The sequence below is a fragment of the Lithobates pipiens genome, unplaced genomic scaffold (genome assembly GCF_037356315.1).
Source record: "Lithobates pipiens isolate NorthernLeopardFrog02 unplaced genomic scaffold, aLitPip1_a1.2 Scaffold_16, whole genome shotgun sequence".
Taxonomy (NCBI): domain Eukaryota; kingdom Metazoa; phylum Chordata; class Amphibia; order Anura; family Ranidae; genus Lithobates; species Lithobates pipiens.
Window position 1 is genome coordinate 195,493,285 of NW_027507748.1, and position 23,214 is coordinate 195,516,498.

At 43.1% G+C, this 23,214-nt stretch overlaps 1 protein-coding gene across 1 annotated transcript in view; it reads left to right on the top strand.

Annotated features, from left to right (window-relative positions):
• The window catches only part of LOC143982287 (cyclic AMP receptor-like protein A), a 933,494-nt gene that overhangs the window by 739,591 nt on the left and 170,689 nt on the right, over nucleotides 1–23,214 (top strand). Inside the window, exon 9 of the mRNA XM_077480869.1 lies at nucleotides 903–981. Within this exon, the coding sequence (XP_077336995.1) occupies nucleotides 903–981 (79 nt within the window). The remainder of the gene's footprint in view (nucleotides 1–902; nucleotides 982–23,214) is intronic.

Here is a 23,214-nt window from a genome sequence, read left to right on the forward strand (position 1 = left end):
CACGTTCGACTTGAATATCGGGCTCATCCCTATCCATGATTTAGCTGAATCAATAAATTGTGAGCTCCCAAAGTGGCTGATATCTAATCTTAAAAGCTGAGATAGAGACAGACAGTATAATTGCATTGAGCTCATGAAAGCTCCCTGTAGTTGCTAAAAAAAAGTAATTTATTAAGTAACCAAAATATAGAAGAGCAAATCTTGTAAAGAATGAAAGTAGCTTCAAGCTGAACTCTGTGCAGGTTTAAAAAAATACCAATGAATGTAGTTATGTTATACCTCAGGATAGTGGGCAAAGCCATGGGAATCATTCTTTTATGTCCCTTGGCTAACTGTATATCCTCACACTGGTTTACAGCACTGATACAGATTAATATTATAGAGCTATTCATTCCAAACTGCACAGAGCTGTTTTATGATGGTTGGCCATGATCTGTGCAATATGTATAGAACAATGGCTACAATGAAGTTTGACTTGGGGTGCACCAAGAAAGTAGTAGTTGGCAGGTTATGGTGAGCTCTGTCAAAGAGATAGGAAAGTAGTCTCTGTGCACTAAACTATGCCAGTGTTAACGATGCATCAAGGTTCTCTCATCACCCAGTGCTTTGTTACGTCTATTGTGTGCACAGAGAATACTGTCTGTAAACAAGCAAGCACTGTACTGATCATTGGTGGAAATCAGACTCAGTGTATTGCTTTTGTTATCAGGTTCTGAAGGTTCGTCCATGCTTAAAGTGTTTCAAGTGTTCATGGATATGAATTTATGCAAGTATAATAAACAAACACATTTTCAGATTTTAATGGTACAGCATGACAAATTTTATTTGTACTTGAGGCTTTTATCATTATCAAAGTTATAAAAAGGTAAATAATGTAAATACCTTTTTTTCACTCATTTCAGATGGTACATTCCACTGTTCAGCCTGATATTCCTGATGATGCTGTGTTACCTCCGCATAATCTATGTGGCAAAGCAAAGGGTAAAGTTATACTTTTTATTTATTCATGTTTTAACATCATATTCTGATTTAGCTAATGTGCTTTTTCTAAATCCTGTATACCGCCAGTAATTCAAAAGCTTATTTTCATATAGCTGGGAATACCCAGAAGTTTCTGGCTTTCAAACATTAACATATATGAAGGCCTGTTTCACATGGGCTTCAGCTTGTATGCGAGAAGCATTTGCAAAGCTTTCAGCAAGCTTCTGTTAAAGCTTTTAACCACCTCAATACTGGACACTTTAACCCCATTCCGGTCCAGGCCAACTTTTAGCTTTCAGTGCTCTCACACTTTAAATGACAATTACTCAGTCATGCAACACTATACCCATATGAAAATTGTAGCAGAATTGGCTGGTAAGAAAGTGCCAGGGCAGTTGCTCATATTAACCCTCAAGCATTTACATCCAACAGGACTATAAATTGGACTATACCGGTACTCAGTAATCAGTGATACATTTTTTATATAATTTAATAAAGACACAAAAAGCACAAATTACAAACAATAATGCATTAAAATAAAATAGTGCGTACACCACAATTAGTTAACTCCTAGCAGGTTCCCCCCAGAAGGGTTTAAAAAAAGGGGGTGCACAAGATTTCCTCGACTAATTTCGCGGAGGGACCGCTTCATCAGGAGGATGATCTATAAAATAAATAGTATATTTAAATAGACCATAAAAAGAACAGAGCACAAAATCATCAAAATATAACTATCAAGTTACAGAATACAATTTTTTTTATTATTATAAGGAGATCAGCTCACCCCCACTATAGAGACAGGATGCAGACAAGAGGGCCCATTAATTCCCCCGGCAGCGGACACGGGGGATTGGTTAGACAGGCTCTAGTTAAAAATAATTATTTATTTAAAATATTAATGTAATTAAATGTATCGAAAAATGTTTACACGGTTCGGTGTAACCAGGTGGCCCGAACACCGATCAGTGAATGTGACAGAGGAGAAGGGAAAGACAGAAGAGAGGGGGAAAAGGGGGGGGGGAAGAAAAAAGGGGCAAAAAAAGAAAGGGGGGAAAGGGGGAGGGAAAGAGGAAGCGGGCCTTCCAGGGGGCCTCCCCCTCCCTTTTTCCCTCCCCCTCCCCATTTTTTCCCACATTCTTTCTCCCCCCTCCCCCTTTTTCCCTCTCTTCTGTCTTTCCCTTCTCCTCTGTCACATTCACTGATCATTGTTCGGGGCACTTTTCTTTGTAAACATTATGATTCTTTATACCAGTGAATTTCATTAGTATAAGCAACCATTTTTACTGGATTAAATTGATTCATTCAATGTGTATTGTTGTGATTGGTTGTTATTGGCTACAGCTGATCACATGGTGCAGATGGGCTGTGATTGGCCCTGTCTGTTTCATGTGATCATAGTGGTCTCAATTGTTTCACGATTAAGAATGCCTATCTGATTCTGTTAGTTACAGAGTTATTTGACCGCCTCAAAGGAGCAACGATTTTCACAAGCTTGATTTTAGAAAGGCATACAATCTTGTGTGGATTAGGGAGGGCGACGAGTGGAAAACTGCGTTTAATACCAGAACAGGCCATTATGAGTATCTCGTAATGCCTTTTGCCCTTTGTAATGCCCCAGCACTTTTCCAGGAATTCATAAACTATGTCCGTCGAGATTTGTTGCAGTTATGTGTGGTGGTTTATCTTGACGATATCCTCATATTTTCCAAATCCCTGGAGAGCCACCACACAGATGTCTGTCATGTGCTTCAGAAACTGAGAGAACAATCTCTATTGTGAATTGCAGAAGTGTGAATTCCATGTCATTTCCACTGCTGGTTTTTCGATGGACCCAGAGAAACTTTCAGCAGTCCTACAGTGGCCCTGACCCCTGGGTTTACATCCTCTGCAGCGTTTTCTTGGCTTTGTCAACTATTATCGGAAGTTTATTCGTAACTTCTCATCTCTGGTCAAGCCCATAACTGATATGACCAGAAAGGACAGTAACCCACAAAGTTTCAAGGCTGCCTTTGTTTTTGCTCCTGTGTTTGCACATCCTGATCCTACATTACCTTTTATCCTTGAGGTTGATGCTTCTGAGACTTAAGTTGGCGCCCTTCTGTCTCAACGTCCTACCTCTGAGAGCGCTATGCATCCTTGTGGCTACTTTTCCAAGACAAAAGTAAGGGGGTTTGTAGGTCGCGCTATGGATAGTGGTTTGGGTAAGAGCAGCCCCTATTTAAATTCCTACCCAGTAAGGGAAGGAATAAAATGAAATAGGGAGGGGGGGGGAAATAGGATTGGCGCTATACCCTTTAAAGGTTGGAGCTATACCCTTGCTAATTGTATACCTTAGTCTCCAACCTTTAAAGGGTATAGCGCCAATCCTATTTCCCCCCCCCCTCCCTACTTTTCCAAGACATTGTCACCTGCGGAGTGCAATTATGAGATTGGTGACAGAGAGCTGTTGGCGATCATTTTAGCCCTAAAAGAATGGAGACATCTCCTTGAAGGTACCACTGTGTCTGTTCTCATTCTTACTGACCATAAGAATCTCACATTCTTGTCTGAGGCTAAACGCCTCTCTCCCAGAAGGGCGGGATTGGCTCTTTTCTTGTCTAGTTTCAATTTCATTGTCTCATTCTTACCCGGTACTAAGAATGCAAGGGCTGACACTTTGTCAAGACAATTTTCCTCCACTGCCAAGATGGAGTTGGTTCCAGTTCCTGTGATTCCTCCTGATTGTATTCTGGCTATGGTCTCACTTCTCCTTTGGGTGACAAAATTCTTGCTGTTCAGGTCCATGCTCCTCCTGAGAAACCTTGTGACCACTGCTTTGTCCCAGAGAGTCTCCGTACTGCCGTGCTCCAGACTTACCATTCTCCCAAAGCAGCTGGCCACCCTGGAAAGAATCAACTCTTTTGGGCCATTTCCCAACAATTCTGGTGGCCTAGTCTATGTGCTGATGTAACCGCCTTCGTAGCTGCCTGTTCCATGTGTGCTCAGAGTAAGACTCCATGACACCTTCCAGTGGGCCTCCTACAACCCATACCCAATTGAGAGAAGCCCTGGACCCACCTGTTTATGGATTTCGTTGTGGGGTTACCCAACTCCCAGGGCAACACAGTTATCCTTATGGTGGTTGACCGGTTCTCGAAAATGTCCCATTGTATTCCACTTAAGAAGTTGCCTACTTCTAAGGAACTGGCTTTCATTTTTGCTCAGGGGATCTTTCGCTTACATAGGCTACCCAAGGTGATTGTCTTGGACAGGTAGTCCAAGACAGTAGTTTGTGTCCCGGTTCTGGCGAGCCTTTTGTACACAGTTGGGAATTCAGCTTGCTTTCTCCTCTGCGTATCATAAGCAGACTAATGGGGCCTCAGAACAAGCCAATCAGTCCTTGGATAAATTTCTACGTTGCTATACTTCTGACCATCATAACAACTGATCAGACGTCTTAAGGTGGGCGGAGTTTGCTCACAATAGTGCCTTAAATTCTGCTTCCCAATTGTCCCCATTTATGACGAACTAGGGTTTCCAACCTTCCATGTTTCCTGACTCGTTTGTTCTGCAGAGTATTCCTGCGTTAAAGGAGCATCTCTGTGGTCTTCGTTCCACTTGGGCACAAGTCCAGTAGGCTTTGCGACATACTAATTATATGTACAGACTCCATGCTGACCACGGACGCCTCCCTGCGCCTCCCTACCAAGTTGGAGGCAGGGTCTGGCTGTCATCTCGCAATCTCCAACTTCGTGTTCCCTCTCTGCAGTTCGCACCTCGGTTTATTAGGCCTTTCCGTATTCTTTGCAGGATTAACCCAGTGGCTTACGCATTAGACCTTCCTTCTAAAATGTGTATCAAATGTATTTCATGTCTCCTTAGTAAAACCTTTGGCCTGCAACCGCTTTACCACCTCGGTGCCTCATCCTCACCCTGTACAGGTTGAGAACCATGAAGAGTATGAAGTACAATCCATTGTTGTGACTCCCGTAGGTTTCCGTGGGCACATACACTACCTGGTGCATTGGAAAAGGTATGGTCCGGGGGTACGGAAAGCTCTTGGGTCTCATCCTTGGACATACATGTCCCTGTCCTCCTCCGTGATTTCCATAGATGTTTTCATCTCAAGCCTGGTGGTCCGCTGAGAGGAAAAGGTCATTGAGGAGGTGGTACTGTCAGGGCTGGGCTTAGCCCTTCCTTCTCAAAGCTGGCCACTCAGTCTCATTCATGGTTTCTGACAGTCATATGACATCTATCTGGAACAATGAAGGTCCTTACTGGCCATCATTTGACTATAGGCTGGGCAGGAACTGGTTAAACAAAATTGCTAACAGGCTTCATCAATCTTCAAGAAGTGCTGAAGCCTACTTGTAGCTTGTTTAAAGTGGCAGTCGGCACTCTCATTAGGGTCTGTTTTCAATATTTACAAAGTGGAGTTGAATGGTACTTTAACCACTACAATACAGGGCATTTTCACCCCCTTCCTTCCCAGCCCAGTTTTCAGATTTCAGTGTTCTAGCAATTTCAATGACAATTGCGCAGTCATGCTATGCTTACCCAGATTAAATTGTTATCATTTTGTTTGCACAAATAGAGCTTTATTTTGGTGTTATTTATTAACGACTCCGTTTTTTATTTTTTGTGATATAACCGAAAAAAGAGCAGAAATTTGGAAAAAAAACTATATTTTCTTCTTTCTATTTTAAAAGAAATCCAATAAAATCTAATTTTATCATAAATTTAAGCCAAACTTTATTCTGCTACATGTCTTTGGTAAAAAAAAATTTGGTTAAGTGTATAATAATTGGTTTGTGTGATCATGGACATATGTACGCAAATGATCATGTACATATGTGTGCAGGTGATCACGGACATATGTGTACAGATAATCATTGGGACATGTGATTTTAGTGGGACATATGTGGGGGTCATGTTTTTATTATTAGGGACATGTGTTTTTATGTTTTGGGGACATGTGTGTTTTGGGGACATATGTGGGGACATTGTGTTTATACTGTGTGGTTTGTTTTACACTAGACTGGTGATCAGTGAGTAAAAAGCTCATACTCACTGATCACCAGCCGGCTGCAGCGATCTGCTCTCCTCTCCTCAGCGATGACTTCCGTGTGAGGAGAGGAGGAGCCGATTGCCTAGCAACCGGCTGTTTGTTTACATCACATGACGGGCGTGATTGGACACGGCCGTCATGTGATCAGGAGGGCCAATCACAGAGCCCTCCTGCCGATCCGAGATACGCCAGGGCGCATCGGGATCGCGCTGCTGCGCGGGCAGGCGCGCGGGCAATCCCCCTACCTCTGATGGACGTTCAGGAACGTCCACTCAGAAGTAGAGAGCTCCCACCCGGCCAATGTACATAAGTAGTTAAGAACTTCAACAAAGCTTGCTGAAAGCTCTGCAAATGCTTTGTCAAAGATTGCTGTTCACACTGCTCTTATTCAAGCTGAAGCCTATGTGAAACGGGCCTTAGTGGCAGCTTCATCAGGGACAGGTATTCAACATGGCTTTAAACCAGATTGAATTCTTCACAGCAAGGTGCTATCAACATTCCCCAAAGATTTCACATCCTTTTTGGCTTGTATCTCATCCAGTTTTCATAATTACAGGACACGTTAACTGTATCCTCATCTTTCATCTTAACTGACAGGATTGGAAAGTAGCTTAATTTGCTGACATACGTCATCTTGTAAAAATCAACTCCACTCTGGGAAGACCCCTCCAGTGTTCCTTCCCCTTCTCCCCCACCAACACTTTTTGCTGAAATACATTTTTTTAGAATGCATACCTACTGTATATTCCAGGCTGGTTACATGACCAGCATTATCCTTCTTCACCTACAACAATTGGGGTAGGCAGAACTTAATACTTCCCAGTGAGAGCCTATCTATGTAGCAAAATTCTTTGAGCCCAGGCTTCATGGCGACACCCCCAGAGGTCTTTCTGTGACAGAGTCGTGAAATCTTTTCAAATAAAAAAAAATAAAAAACCCACTACTCCTGTTGCTGGTTTAAGTGATGAGTAGAAGTTGCCCATTTGATAGACTATTTTGCCATATTAGATGCTGCATATTTAGATATTTCAGATCCAGCCTTACTTGAATATTGCAAAGTCATATTTCTCTCCCTAACAATTGAATCAACTGTTCAGATATCCTAAAATATAGCCAGACTAGTAGAGGAGATGAAGTGTTTATTGCTTTAATATAAAACCATCTGTGAAGTATGGAGTTTTTTTAATTTTTTTAGCTGTTTTGGTTTCTGCCTTTCTTTAATAATATGTTAGTTTTAGGTCCTTAAAATCTCAGAATAAACATCATATGACCATTCTTTGACTTAGAGCTGGTTTTGGCCATGCTGAACACAGAAAATGAACCAAATCCAGTCAGCTGCAGGCAGACAAAGCAGTATCTGAAGTGCTATATCCCATAGTTACCATTCAGAATGAATCTTTTCTGATATGACTTTAGAACACTGAAATCCCTGGTGGTTACTGCACTTTACATGCCATTGTTCGGTATATAGTGCTTTGTTCAGGTAAACCTGTCACAAATTAGGGTAATTTAAATCTACTACGTATATGCTGAAGAAATGCATAAGTAGAGTATACAGTATATACACAGATATATTATAGAAACAGGTCTCTGCACAAGTTAAGGAGACAGTAGTTCGGGTGCAATCCATAAAGACAATGGGGTTTATTTACTGAAGGCAAATCCACTCTGCACTACAAGTGCACTGAAAGTGCACTTGGAAGTGCAGTCGCTGTAGATCTGAGGGGTAGATCTGAAATAAGGGGAGGCTCTGCTGATTTTATCATCCAATCATGTGCAAGCTAAAATGCTATTTTTTTTATTTTCCTTGCATGTTCCCCTCAGATCTACAGGAACTGCACTTCCAAGTGCACTTTCAGTCCACTTGTAGTGCAAAGTGGATTTGCTTTTAGTAAATAACCCCCAACATGTACTGTATAATTCCAAAAAGAAAGCAATTTCATATACACTATATTAAACAAAATAAACAAAATAATTATTTCGCAGATATACAGACTAGGTATAAAATTGCAAGCTGCTGGCAACAACACAACAGGACTAATCTTGATGAACATGAAACAAAAATATTTGTGTATCCATAAAGTGCGAACATCTGGTGTTCACACTTTATGGACACTAGTTTATTCATTAGTTTGTTTTGACGCGGCAGTCTCTGCTCTAATTCATCCCAAAGGTATTCTATCGGGTTGAGGTCAGGACTGTGCAGGCCAGTCAAATTCCTCCACCCCAAACTCGCTCATCCATGTCTTTATGGACTTTGCTTTATAACATTGGTCCAAATCATTTGGTGGAGGGGGATTATGGTGTGGGGTTGTTTTTCAGGCGTTGGGCTTGGCCACTTAGTTCCAGTAAAGGGAACTCTTAAGGTGTCAGCATACCAAGACATTTTGGAAAATTTTCATGCTCCCAACATTGTGGGAACAGTGTGGGATGGGCCCTTCCTGCTCACCAGTGCACAAAGCAAGGTCTATAAAGACATGGATGAGTGAGTTTGGGATGGAGGAACTTGACTAGCCTACACAGAGTCCTGACCTCAACCCGAAAGAACATCTTTGGGTTGAATTAGAGCGGAGACTACGAGCCAGGCCTTCCTGTCCACATCAGTACCTGACCTCACAAATTATCTTCTGGAAGAATGTTCAAACATTCCCATAGACACACTCCTAAACCTTGTGAACAGGCTTGCCAAAAGAGTTGAAGCTGTTATAGCTGCAAAGGGTGGGCCAACTCAATATTGAACCCTACTGACTAAGACTGGGATGCCATTAAAGTCCAAGTGCGTGTAAAGAAGGCAGGCGTCCCAATACTTTCGCTAATATAGTATATACAGTGCCTTACAAAAGTATTCACCCCACCCATTGGTATTTTTTTATGTATTGTTGCCTAACAACCTGGAATTAACATGGATTGTTTGATGATTTGCATCATTTAATTTACAGAACATGCCCACAACTTTAAAGATTTTTTTTTTATTGTGAAGCAAACAACAAATAGAACAAAATAACAGACAAAGTCAATGTGCATAACTAGTCACCCCCCTAAAGTCAATACTTTGTAGAGCCGCCTTTTGCTATCACAGCTCCAAGTCACCTTGGATACACGTCTCTATGAGCTTGCCACATCTTACCACTGGGATTTTTGCCCATTCCTCCTTCAAAAGAAGAAATGGCCGTACTCTGTCCTCAATCAAAATGATTTTATTCGGAACATCCCAAAGTGTTGACAGTAAGCTGGTAGATGCATTTCACACACGCCAAGTGTGCTTAATCATTACACAGAAAGAACAGCATAGATTTCCTTATAAAGCCCCACCTAGTTGCATAGCAGGTGACACTAATCATTGAATTGCATGCTTCCTATTATGTGATACACATAGAAACCAAGGAAACAGAAAAACCTACAGCAACCTATAGCAACACACACACATAAAAATATGTATCGCACATAGATTAATGTAAAGTAGAACAATTGTATATAGTGAAAATATATTTCTAAAAATGTGTACATATATTAGTAAATAGAGATAAACATACTCAAGAACATGCACCATAAAACCAATGTAATCACCATATTGGATTAAAACAAATCTGTGTAACCCATCATATACCATACCTTAAGACCCCATTCACACCTGAGCGTTTTGTAGCCCTACGCCTGAAGCTACAAAACGCTGGAGGGGAAAAAATACATTATTCTCAATGGAGATGGTTCACATCTCCACTCCAAGTCGCCTGAAGCCCTACGCCTGAAGCTCAAACAAGTTCCGGACCCTTTTTTGTCGCGCGAATCGGGCTGATTTGGGCGTTTTCATTCCCATAGAAACTAATGGAAACGCTTGATTCGAGCGTTTAGCGCGACAACGAGCGTTTCTATGGGCGTTTTGACGCTGTATCTGCAATGCTTAACATTGGTGACCTTTTGCCCTGCACAAATTTGCGACAAAACGCGGCAAAAAACGCGGCGAATCGCTGTAAAAAACGCCGCAAATCGCGGTAAAAAACGCCGCAAAAAACGCTTGAAAAAGCTACGCTCAGGTGTGAATGCAGCCTAACAGAAGTACACACACACACACACACACACACACACACACCCACACACACACACACACACACACACAAATATATATGTATATGTGTAAACACATAGACACCCACCCATAGAATATCTCTCTCCCTGATAAAAACATTACATGACATATATCACTATATATGGTATAGTACTCTAGGGAGATAGTTCAAGGAATCTTTCTCCATAGCCCCCAAAGGGAACAATGGAGAAAGCTCCATCAAGTTGGATGGTTTGCGCTTGTGAACAGCAATGTTTAAGTCTGATAACAAATTTTTTACTGGATTGAGGTCTTATCTTTGATAGGCCATTCCAAGGCATTTACATGTTTGCCCTTAAACCATTCAAGTGTTGCTTTAGCAGTGTGTTTGGGGTCATTGTACTGCTGGAAGGTGAACCTCCATCCTAGCCTCAAATCGCACACAGTGGTACAGGTTTTGTTTAAGAAAATCCCTGTATTTAGCACCAGTTTCCCAGTCCGACTGCTGAAAAACCATCCCCACTGCATGATGCTGCCACCACCATGTTTCACTGTGGAGATGGTATCCTTTGGGTGATGTGATGTGTTGGGTCTGCACCAGACATAGCATTTTCTTTGATGGCCAAAAAGTAAAATTTAGTCTTATCAGACCAGAGCAACTTCCTCTATACATTTTGGGAGTCTCCCACATGCCTTTTTGCAAACTCAAAACGTGCCATTTTGTGTTTTGCTGAAAGTAATGGCTTTCTTCTGGCCACTCTGCCATAAAGCCCAACTCTATGGAGAGTATGGCTTATTGTCATCCTATGTACAGCTCCTCCAGGGTTACCTTAGGTCTCTGTGCTGCCTCTCTGATTAATGCCCTCCTTGCCCGGTCCGTGAATTTTAGTGTGCGGACGTCTCCTGGCAGGTTTGCTGTTGTGTCATGTTCTTTCCCTTTAGTTATGATAGATTTGTTCAGGCTTGTTCAGGCTTTTAAGGACATTGGTGATATAAAAGGTATTCACTGTGACCCAAAAAGACAAAATGTAGGTGTCGCTCAGGTAGTGCGGTAAAGTCCAACTAGACTGCTATGAGTGCAGGCAGGGACTGGGAGCTCATCCTAGCTTCAAGCTGCAGCGGTGACAGGAAAAGATCCATAAGCTGCACATCATGTAGCAGTCCCATGTCCATGAAGTGAGATGAATGACAGCCTCAGCCCAGACTCAAGCCAGGCTACTCCCCCAGCAGGATCTCTTCCTTTGAGATGAAAGGTATACTACCTTGTCATAGTCACACAAGTAAAAGAAAATCTGTTCATTGATGTATACCATTTTTTCATTACAAATCAAGTGATATGTTTCTTACTTGAGTGTTAATAATGTAAAACAAATGGCAGGAGAGGCAGCGTACCAACCCTTAGACTATAATGTCTTTGGTATTAATATTAAGTAAGATACAAATAAAATATTGGTAATTGAACCTGGCCACCTATAAAATGGGTACTGGTCAAGCCAGCTTTCGCCTTGAATTGGATTGGTGTTTTCTCCTTATTCTTTGGCATATGTTCATAGGAATAATCTAAATTTATATTGTAGCAATGACCCCCAAAGGAGCTGCTGGTTTTATTGGGCTTACCGTTACCTTCTTGACCTTGTCTCTGTCTAGGATTTCCCATAGTAGATGGCCCAAAGAAATGCAGAAACTGACACTGGATCTTCTTTTGGGTTATTTATTTGAAATAGAAACAAGATCTCTCAGTTTAGGGTAGAGGGTTAGAAGGAAGTTCAGGTACTTTTGGACTGCAAAAATAGAAAGTCTCTTATAGAAGAAATCCAGAGAATAACCGTTTTACAGTTGGATTCTCACAACCTCCAGATAGACCTCCTCACACTAGGCCTAGCAGCCGGTAGGGTGTTAAGTAAAGTCTCTGCCACAGACTTGGATGTAGAATTCTTGAGAAAAGTCTCTGCCACAGACTTGGATGCAAAATACATGAGAAAAGTCTCTGCTACAGACTTGAATGTGAAATACTTGAGAAAAGTCTCTGCCACAGACTTTAGCATAACCGAGGGACATAGACAAATTTAGAGAACTATCATACGGTACCAGTGTCTCTCAGCCGGTCCAGCGATACCGTATGAGTGTAGATCCATGAAATGTCCTTCAACTGAGCCTCCAGCCTCCTTCAGAGAAGCCAGCCTTGTGCATGGCCTTCTCCTGAAGAGTCCCCCCTCGGATGCTTCTCCAGTTGCTGGGTCTCTCCTTAGATGAGACGGAACCGGACCACCTTAGAATCCTCAAGCCTTGATATCCATTCATGCCTGTCCCTGCAGTTACTTTGCCTCTGGCTATCCAGCCCAAGACTTGGAATTGCATGGATCCGCACCCCAGGCCAGGAGGGCCATGGGGGCTAGTCAGGAGGACCAGGACCAAACAGACAGAAAATATCTTTTGGACCGGAACCCCGAAGCAGGTGATCTCCGTACCTTAAATACCACCCGCAGAGTGCACAGCAGGAGAACTCTCCCACTGGGCTGGTTCCGAGAAAACATGGCACTCAATACACCCAGCTAAACTGCGTTCTACCACTTGCTGGTGGTGACAGCAACACCAGCGGCCAACTCAGTACAATCCAGTCAGACTGGTACTGAAACAACAATTTAGCAAAATTAGCCCTAAAACCCAACTGTGGTTTCAGGAATATTAATTTTCAAAAACATATAGGGCATGCTCTTCAGGAGCCAGTGCTACAATACTATTTATGAGCCAAAGGTGCACCTGAATAACAGGTTCTGTTAAACCCTGGTATATCTGCACCAGTCTGGATTTCTTCTTAGATGCTATGTGATTTGAACATGTTTTTCGTTCTTGCCTGGAACACTAAACTAAACCTTCATCTGCTCAGATCGCTGCTCTGCTCTGACTGCTCAAACAATCCAAGGTTACAATTCAGAGTCTCCACACATGGTGGCACAGAGGGTTCAGGAATCAACAATGTCCCTTCAAATCTTAAGGCGCCTTTTTTTAAATCTTAACCTTGATTGCAATACTTTTTTGGGAAAAATAATAGTGAATTATACTTACCTTTACTTTGCCCCTTTTGGTACCATTGATTTAGTGACCAGGGATTTTAAAAACTATGGATGCCCCCCTACCCCCCAAACATACACCTCATGTCACAGTGCTCAAGCCAAGGAAAAAGGATCCCAAAGGAAAGAAAAACTGCTTCTTCATTTTAAACCGAATAGAATATAATTTGAATGCACAGCTGGTAAATATAGGGAGCTGCAGTCACGGTTTTATACCCTGACCTCCTGAACATAGGAGCAGATGCATCCTCCGCAGTTATGTCCTAGCATGCTAACATTTTATTCCCTTTATCAGTAAAATTCTGAATTCTGTACACAGCTCTTAGCGCTACCACATCATTCAGTGGAAAATAATGCACTCTAATGCTCCCTCCGAGGATTTATTATAGCCTTCCCCCACAGTCTGTTTTGTCTGCTCGCATACTGCAAAAGTCTCTCTAAGGACATGTTTCGAGAAACGCATTTGTTCACGTAGTTCCTTTGGCAGAAATCACTTCAAACGGAGGTTACCAAGAAGCTCTGCAGATTACATGAACCTTTGGCCACTTATAGTGCTATTGTGGAAGCCAATCAGGGGAATTTATTTCACAATACCACAATGTTTTTAAAATAATGAGTGCGTTTCTGAGCAAGCCAGACCAGTAAGTTTCTCAAACAGGTATCAAATCAAATTTTTTAGCCCTGGTTCACACCAGTGCAATTTGTCATGCGATTTGACAGTTCAAAATTGCATGACATGGAACCATTCAAATGGTTGTGACCCAAGCTGCAGAAACTTTGGAAAAGGTCCCTGCACTACATCTTTGCAATTTCATTGCATTGACTTCTATTAAATGAAGTCTCAAGCCGCAATGAATTCGAGGGTCCAAATCGTACTGATCTGCGGCTTAGAAATCGCACTGAAGTAGCATGATTTCAAAGCTGCACTGGTATCAACCAAAGCTCACCTTCACAGTCATAAAAAAATAATAATAATATTTCTGGATGATAGTCCTTTGTATGTAGGCATGCACACACACATTGTTGCACACATGTAAATGACAAAAGTAACATTTTAATATTCACTGACACTACTAAAAGTTTAGCTGGTTCCGGGGCCTAAGTTTCTGCCAGATGTAAAACTGAAGGAGTCAGGCTGAACTGTACAGGACAGAAGATTCCACCTGACTTGTGCCAAAGCAGGCGCGTCTATACAGGGAACAGCTTGCTTTTGTGCCGAAGAGAAGCCTCCTATTTGCACACATTGGTTAGCTCCCTGCAGCTAAACACAGAGCCACAGTGACTGACAGGAAGAGCAGCCTGGTAGGTGATGGCAATTACCGTTATTAGCTCTGTTGTTAGTGAATCTTAGTTTCCTCAGCTTCACAGCTGCACTTATTTAAACAAACTCCTGGCATTTAAGGCTGGGTTCACATCATTGCAAATTGGATGCGAGTTAGCCGCATCCAATTCCCAATAGCAGGAGATTTTAACTGGCTCTTTATGGAGCCGTTTACATGTCTCCGCTGCGGCTCCTGTGCGAGTTTGCACAGGAGCCCTGTGCATATTTTGGTTAATTTCAGGCCGGAATTCACACAAAAATTTGGGCTGAAATCGGACCTGAAACGGTGAACGAGGACGCACAGGATCTAAACGTCCACTAGAAAAAGGAATGCAGAAGCTAGCTCCTCCCTGGTTCTACCTATGGGACCTGCTGTGACATATGTCACTTTGGAATATTCTGAGTAATGGTGAGACCCAGCGTGCGTGGCCTTCCATATTATAAAATAGAGAAAGTAATATATATATATATTTTTTTCAAAGGTTTTTATTGGTTTTCAAAATACATCATACAGAAGAATAATAACATATATATATATATATATATATATATATATATATATATATATATATATATATATATATATATATATATATATATATATATATAACATGCAATCCATGTTGAGCAGGAATAATACAAACAAGTTGGATATGGTTATACAGTAGATGTAGAATGGAACCTTAGGTCTAAGTAAACAGTTAACAACATGTAGAAATCTATGGAAGAGATTCCAAATGCAGATAAAATCAGAGCGTTTGATTGCGTAGGTGTAGAGTTGTACTATGATCAACAGGTCTAAAGTTGGATTGCCCGACCGCGACAACAAAGAACATGTCGAGGTAAGGAAAGATCGAGAAAGAGGTAAGGGAGGATGCTATAGGTTTACACCTTCTATTCTGGAGATGCGTATCCTTTTAGGGAGAAGGGTGGGGAGAGGGAACTATGTAAAAGAGAGACGGGATAAAGAACGAGTGGGAATGGGCAGAGAGAGGGGAGGTTGTGTCTTTAGGTAAAAGAATCAGACAGGGGTTCAGGAGATCTGCTACTCGCCGTCCACGAACTAACACCCTTTTAGGGTGGACGGTTGTGGTGTCGTATGGTAGGAAACCCAGGGGGTACTCGGTGTTAATTACGGGTACCTAAATATGCGATGGTTAGTCAGGAGGAATTTTGAATCAGGTCGTGAAAGTCAGCAGTAGTCCGAAAGTGGATCCAAGGCACCCATTTGGAGCTAAACTTCGTCGGAGTGTCAGCATGAATGTGGATCAGTTCTTCTATGTTTGCTATCTTGTCTACTCTACGAAGCCATTCCGCAATGGAAGGGACGGTAGGAGACTTCCAATAGATCGGGATGCATTGCTACGCTACGCTGATTAAAGCGGGAGTCCACCGGGACTCCGCGTTTTTTTTTTTTTTTTTAAAGCCAGCAGCTACAAATACTGCAGCTGCTGACTTTTAAATAGTGACACTTATCTGTCCAGCGCGCCCGCGATGTCGGCACCCGAAGCCGATCGCTCGCTCGTACCGCCGCCATCTTGGGTATGGGAATCAGGAAATGGAGCCTTTCGGCTTCATTTCCCGGTTCCCTACTGTGCATGCGCGAGCCGCGCGGCGCAATCCGGACGGTCCCCGCTGCCTCTGGGAGCTGTGTGTTTCCCAGCAGGCAGCGGGGCACTTGCTGAAGGGGGCGGGCGCTTGCGGAAAGGGGCGTAACGTACGCCCCTTTCCGCAGAGAGCTAGCCCGGAAGTGGGTGCAGTTACCTGGATTATCCAGGTAACTGCACCCCCCTCCCCCCTGAAAGGTGCCGATTGTGGCGCCGGAGGGGGGGGGGATTCCGATGAGCGGAGGTCCATTTTAGGGTGGACCTCCGCTTTAAGTGGAGTGTGAGAGATTTTCGGTAAGACGTGCTAGAGTGGGCATCATGATGTAGCAAGAAAAGCGTTGGAGAGAAGGGTATTGTCGAGCTCGTAATTTGTTCAATTTTCCTATGTATTATCTGCCAGAAAGGACGTATGGCTGAGCAAAGCCACCACAAGTGTAGGAGGGTGCCATCCGGATTGTGGCATCTCCAGCATGTATCCGGAGTCTTTGCATCCCAGGAGTGGATCAGAGCAGGAGTACGGTACCAGCGGCATTGTAGTTTATATCCATTTTCCTGCGTTGAGACGTTCAGCGAACCTTTATGAATATGTAGAAAGATACGTTCCCAATCTTCCTGTGAAAAGGAAGATTCCAGGTCTTTCTCCCAAGCCTTGCAAGCCAACGAAGTGCCAGGATTGTAATTCTGAAATAGAAGGGAATGAGTCGAAGAAACGAGGTGAGTCAGGGGGGTCTGTGAGGAGCAGAGTTTCTCGAAGGGAGTCAGGGATCTAGTGCAGTCACTTTGTTTATTCGTGAATTGCAGGTAATGTCTAATTTGTTGGTAGGTCCACGTGGGGATTGGGGGCATTTGTAAGTTCTCTGCGATTTGTTGTGCCGTGAGCAGTCTTCCTTTGTTGTAAAAGGAGTTAATGAGAATCGGATCGTTTGTCCAATGTTTAACAAGGAAGGATTCGTGCATGCCTGGCAGGAAGAGTGGGTTCTGTTTCAGTGGAGTCATTGGTCCAGGGTTAGATGAAATTTCCTTTTGAGTGCATATAGTAGAGAAGCATTGTAAAGTTGGGGCTATTAATGGATGGGATTTAGTCGAAGCGAACATGTGTGAACGCTGTACCCATGGAAGATGTCGAAGAGGGGAGTCTACGAACGAAGCTTCTAGAGCAATCCAATCTTTGTAAGGTGAGTGGATGTTCCAGTCAATTATCCTCATCATATGAGTGGCTTTGTAGTAGTTAGCGATGTCAGGGAGACCTATGCCACCTTTGGCTTTGGGTAGGGAGAGTTGGTGATAGCTAATTCTGGGTTTGTGCGTATTCCACAAGTAATTCGTACACGCTCGTTTGTACGATTTAAAAAAAGCTATGGGGAGTTTAATCGGGACGGCTTGTAAAAGATACAGGATGCGAGGGAGGATGTTCATTTTGAGAATAGAAGCCCTACCGAACCACGAAAAGATTGGTTTGTTCCATAGTTTTAAGTCCATCAATATCTTATGTAGGATGGGTAGGTAGTTTTTAGCGTATAGGTCGTCTAAATTTTTTGGGAGTTGTATGCCCAGATAGGTAATAGTCTCATTTGTCCATTGAAATGGGAAGTTAAGTTTACATTGTTCGGCCAATTCGTGGGGTAGAGAGATATTGAGGGCATAGGATTTACTGAAGTTAATTTTTAGGTTGGACAAGGTATTAAATGAGCCAAATGCTTTTAAGAGGGATGGAATCGTTATAAGGGGATTGGTGAGAAATAGTAAGATGTCGTCAGCGTACGCTGCGATTTTGTATTCTTTTATTTTAGATTTAATTCCATTGATATCTGGGTTACATCTTAAGCTATTTAAGAAAGGTTCCAAGGTGAGAATATATAGAATAGAGGACAGGGGACATCCCTGTCTGGTCCCGTTTCGTATGGAGAAGGCATTCGATAAGGTATTATTCACTCTGATTTTCGCTTTCGGGTTAATGTATAGGGCATCAATAAAGCAGAGAAAGCGAGGTCCTAATCCGATGGTTTTCAAAACACATTGCATGTAATCCCATGCTACCCTATCGAATGCCTTCTCCGCGTCAAGGGAAAGGAAAAAACCTTTTTGTCCAGAGGTTTTGATTAAGTGATGCAAGTTAATGGCTTTAATCGTATTGTCCCGGGCCTCACGGCCAGGGACGAATCCGACTTGGTCACAAGAGATCAATTTAGGGACAAGAGGAAGAATTCTGTTAGCAAGAATTTTAGAGAAAAGTTTCAAATCAACGTTAAGTAGTGAGATAGGTCTATAATTTTCAGCTTTGGTTGGATCTTTGTCACCCTTCGGAATTACCACTATATGGGCTTCTAGCATATCCTGATGAAGGGGGGTAGTGTCTGAAATGGAGTTGAAGGCTCTACAGAAGGGATCTAAGAGAACGTCCGAAAAGGTTTTGTAATAAACCGCGGGCAGTCCATCTGGGCCTGGGCTCTTTCCAGTTTTGGTCTGCTTAAGGGCGGTCTTCCATTCTACAGGGGTAATCGGGTCCTCTAGAGAGGATATGATGTCTGGGTTTTGAATTTTGGGACAGAATTGGTGTAAAAATCCCTCCATCGTTCGTTGTCTGTGAAGTTTAGCTAAGGGGGGTACATCAGAGTTCTTAAGATTGTATAAATTAGAGTAGAAGCATTCGAATTCTTTAGCTATCTCTTCGTTCGATGTGAGTTTTTTACCTGTGGGAGTATGTAAGGAATGTACAATCGTCTTCGACCGTTTGGCTTTCAAGGCTTGGGCTAGAAGATGACCACTTTTATTGCCGAACTGATAAAAGAGTTTCTGAGAGAGCATATATTTTTTCCGGATAGATTTCCCCAATTCCTCACGAATGGAGGAACGAATTGCTTGTAAATCGTGGAGGGTCTGCTCAGCCAGCGTACATTTGTGTGCTGTCTCTAACTTTCTAAGACGCATAAAAAGATCGGATAGGCAACGTTTTCGTTCTCTATTGATCTCAGCAGAAATGGATATGAGTTTCCCTCTGATAACACTTTTGTGAGCTGCCCATTGAGTGACAGAAGAGGTATCTGGGGTAGTGTTTTCAGTGAAATAATCTGTGAGACATTGTCGGAGTTGAGTAGTGTGAATAGTGTCAGTCAGGATACTTGGATCCAATTTCCAGATATATGTGCGGTCATGAGTCTCAGGGAATGTCAGAGTGATCGAAATAGGGTGATGATCCGACAGGACCATAGGTTCTATAGTCGCATGTTTGAGATAGGATAGATCAGACTGGGTTAAGAAAAGGTAGTCAAGTCTAGAGTATTTGTCGTGAGGGTTAGAATAGAAGGTGAAGTCTTTTTCGGTCGGATGAAGGGTTCTCCAAGTATCGTGGAGAAGGAGATCTTGTAGCGTCAGTTTAATTTGTTTTAGGGCCCTGTAAGGGAGAGTAGAGGAACCGGTCGAGGTGTCAATCAGAGGATCTAGGGGGACATTAAAGTCGCCCCCTAGAATCAACATACCTGATTGAAAAGTAGCTAGTTGATTCGAGATTAACCTAAAGAAGGGGACTTGTGCCGAATTAGGGCTATATATATTTGCTAATGTAATCGGTTTGTCGTGTACAGAGCCCTTAAGAAAAATGTACCTACCATGATCATCGACCTTGGTATCAGTAATTTGTAAGGGAGTCTGCTTGGATATGAGAATGGATACACCCTTCGTTTTAGAGTTCGGAGTGGTGGAGTGATAACCCTGAGGGTAGTGTAAGTTGGAGAATTTAGGCGTGGCCTGAGAGCTCAAATGGGTTTCCTGAATAAAAATGATATCAGCTTTCATAGATTTCATATGGGCCAGAAGTTGAGATCTTTTTCGGGCGTGTTGAGACCTTTCGCATTTAGAGATACTATCTTGAGAGATCTAAATTGTGGTGTGCGTATCGAGTTCTGGGAGGGCATGATGAACGAAATCGTAAGTAAACAGCAGAAAAATAGACGGCGAGTAGCAGAAAACCTAAGGGGTTGGGAAAGGGAATGCGAAGGGCAGGATAATAAACTATAGGAAAGAAAAAAGAAAGAAAAAAAGAAGAAGGGGGGAGGTGAGGGATCAGATACGACAGTAGGAAGACTGATCAAAGGTAAGTGTATTGACAGAAAAGGTGGGTTTTTGGGGTGTAAATACAACTGGGGTCCAGAAGTATTATTAGAAACTTCCCGACAGTAAATAATACCAGTAAAGGTCAGGTGGATCTCATAGAGATTCCTGTGATGGAGAGTGTTCGGTAACCCGACAAAGATGGGATATGCTCCATGTCCCTTGAGGTCGAGAAGGGAGAAGGAGGGATATCGGTTCGTTTGTGGCGACAAAGATATCATGAGAGGAAATACACAAACATGGAAGAAAATGGAGATATTGTTATGTAAAGGTATGGGGAGTGGGTAGATTCTACAAAGAGATCATGAAGAGAGTCACTTCTGATCAGGAAGATGCACAATACAACTATGAGGGAACGGATGGGAGTTCTTAATACCGTACTCTATATATCCAAACTAGAACATAAGCATTAAACCGAAGGCAATCTTTATAACAACTATTGGAGCGAGTAATCAGGGTCTGAGAGCATACATACTGAGGTGCAAGTTAACTGTATATTCAATGAATGAAGTGGGATCGACTCTCCTCGCGAGGGCTGCCTCAGAGAGAACAAGTGTTCGTAGCCAGATATTCAGTGAATATACAGTGTTATGCGGTATTCATTCAGAAATCGAACGAGGAGGTTATTAAGCAAACAACAGTAAACGAAAATCTATAAAGCATGTCAAACTGAACGGATACACTCATCATGCGGCTGGTTTATCAGGTATACAGAGATCCAAGAAAACTTGGGAAAAAACTGAAAAATAATATACCAATAATTAGAAAAGGAAAAGCAAGATAGCACTGCACCACAAAAAAGAAAAAAGAAAAAGGAAAAAATTAAGCATGAGATGATGTCAAAGTCCAAGTGTAAGTTCACCAACTATTAGGGATCGCATCGTGGGTATAGATATAGTCCAGCCAGACAGCTTACCTACAGGTTTGACGTACGAAATCCAATGCAGTGCAGTAGAGTCTGTAGGTGGTGCGTTGAGGATTCAGGAGAACATACGTGGTAAAAGACTCCAATCGAGTGTATCCGGGGTACATTCTAGGTCAGTAACCTGCAAAATTTCTCATACATCTATAGTGGTTGTCGAATGAAAAAAGAAGTAGAAATCCTCAGAGCAGCATTGGTTCTAGGTTTCATGTGGGACTGCACTTAACTCAGGTAACCGGGAAAACAGAGAACAAGGTTCGTTGGGTTGTGTGTCAACGAGACGGATTTCCAGGAAGAAGAGACTTTACGATCTCCTGGGCATTCGGTGGTCCGGTGAGGCTGTAGGGCTGAGATTGCGCACGTTGCCTCGTGCTCTCGGTGATGAGGCAGGGGGATGGCTCCTCCTGCGTCTGCCGATGTTAAAGTTGCCTGCCTCTGCAATGCCTTCCATAAAGTCAGCTCTCCGTAACACGGGGAGACGAAAATCACTGTACCAGTCAGGCACTTCAACGTGGGGCAAATTGAGAGTACTACAAAAATGATCAAGATCTTCAGGAACTCTGAGATTGACCGAGTGACCATTATAGTTGACTGAGAGACAAAGAGGGAATTTCCATCTGTATGGAATAGCGCGGGCTCTCAAGAGCTCTAGGACCGATTTTAGCTCTCTTCTTCTCTGTAGAGTAATGGCCGACAGGTCCTGGAAAAGTTTAATTTCAGCGCCTTGATGAAGCATCCACCCTCCATTCCTCGCCCTCCGCATAATTTCTTCCTTAAGGATATAATCGGCTATGCAGCATATGACATCCCTAGGGGGATCAGCATCCCTTCCCCTGGGTCGTAGGGCTCGATGAATGCGCTCTAGGACAATAGGCGTATCGGGAGGCCTCTCTAAGAGGCCATTGAAAATGGCCGTAACAGAGCGGGCAAGCTGTGTAGGTTCCACAGACTCTGGAAGACCTCATACTCGAACGTTGTGTCTTCTTCCACGGTTGTCAAGGTCTTCCAGGTGGCGATTAATGTCCCTGAAGTGGACCGCATGGGATTCCGAGACTTGTTGCAATCGGCAAAGAGTAGTGTCATGGCGGGCTTGTGTGTCTTCTATGTCTTCCACTCTCAGGATCATCGACTGAAAGTCCGCGCGTAGTTCGGAGACCGCAGCCGCGAGTGCTCCTTTGATATCCGCCGTCATAGCTTTCAAATCTGCAAGACTGAGCGATTAAGACGACGGTGGATCCGTGGGTTGAGATTGTGGGCTCCGGCTTCTGGATCTGTTAGGCCCTCTGCCATGAGGTGAATCGTCGCTTGGTGCTGCGTGCGAGTCAGACGCCGCTCCTCTAGGCCGCGCACGGAATATCTCCGGTATGTGTTGGTTTATAAGGGCGTCTTGGCTCCTGGACGAACGGGAGGGTAAACCAGAAGGGTTTTGCGGTGTGCTCCCCATGATTTTCGGTGAAATAGATGTCCAATGAATAGATAGCTGGACCTCTGGGAGAGAGAGCTTAGAAGCGAGCGTCCATCTTCCTCAGGCACCAAGCCACTCCCCCGTAATATTTTAGTCCATTTAATTTTTAATTTTCTTCAAAGGTTTCCACATTTGAACTATCGTTTTATTGCATTTTCTAATAACTTGTATAAAATCCTCTGCATCTATGATTCTCAGTGTAGCGCTGGCTCCTGACAAGCATGCGCTATTTGTTTTTGAAAATTAATATTCCTGAAACCACAGTTGGGTTTTAGGGCTGATTTTGCTAAATTATGGTTTGAGTACCAGTCTATCTGGATTGCACTGAGTTCTCCTTGGCCGCAGGTGTCGCTGTCACTACCGGCAGGTATGAGAACGCAGTGTAGCTGGGTGTATTAAATGCCAGCCCAGTGGGAGTGTTATCCTGCTGTGCATTATGGGAGGTGGTATTTAAGGTACTGACATCACGTGCTTCGGGGTTCCGGTCCAAAAGAGATCTTCTGTCTATTTGGTGCTGGTCCTTCTGACCAGCCCTCATGGGCCTCCTGGCCTCGGGTGTGGATCCATGCAATTCCAAGTCTTGGGGCTGGATAGCTCGGCGCGAAGCAACTGCAGGGATAGCCCGAATGGATATCGGGGCCTAATGAT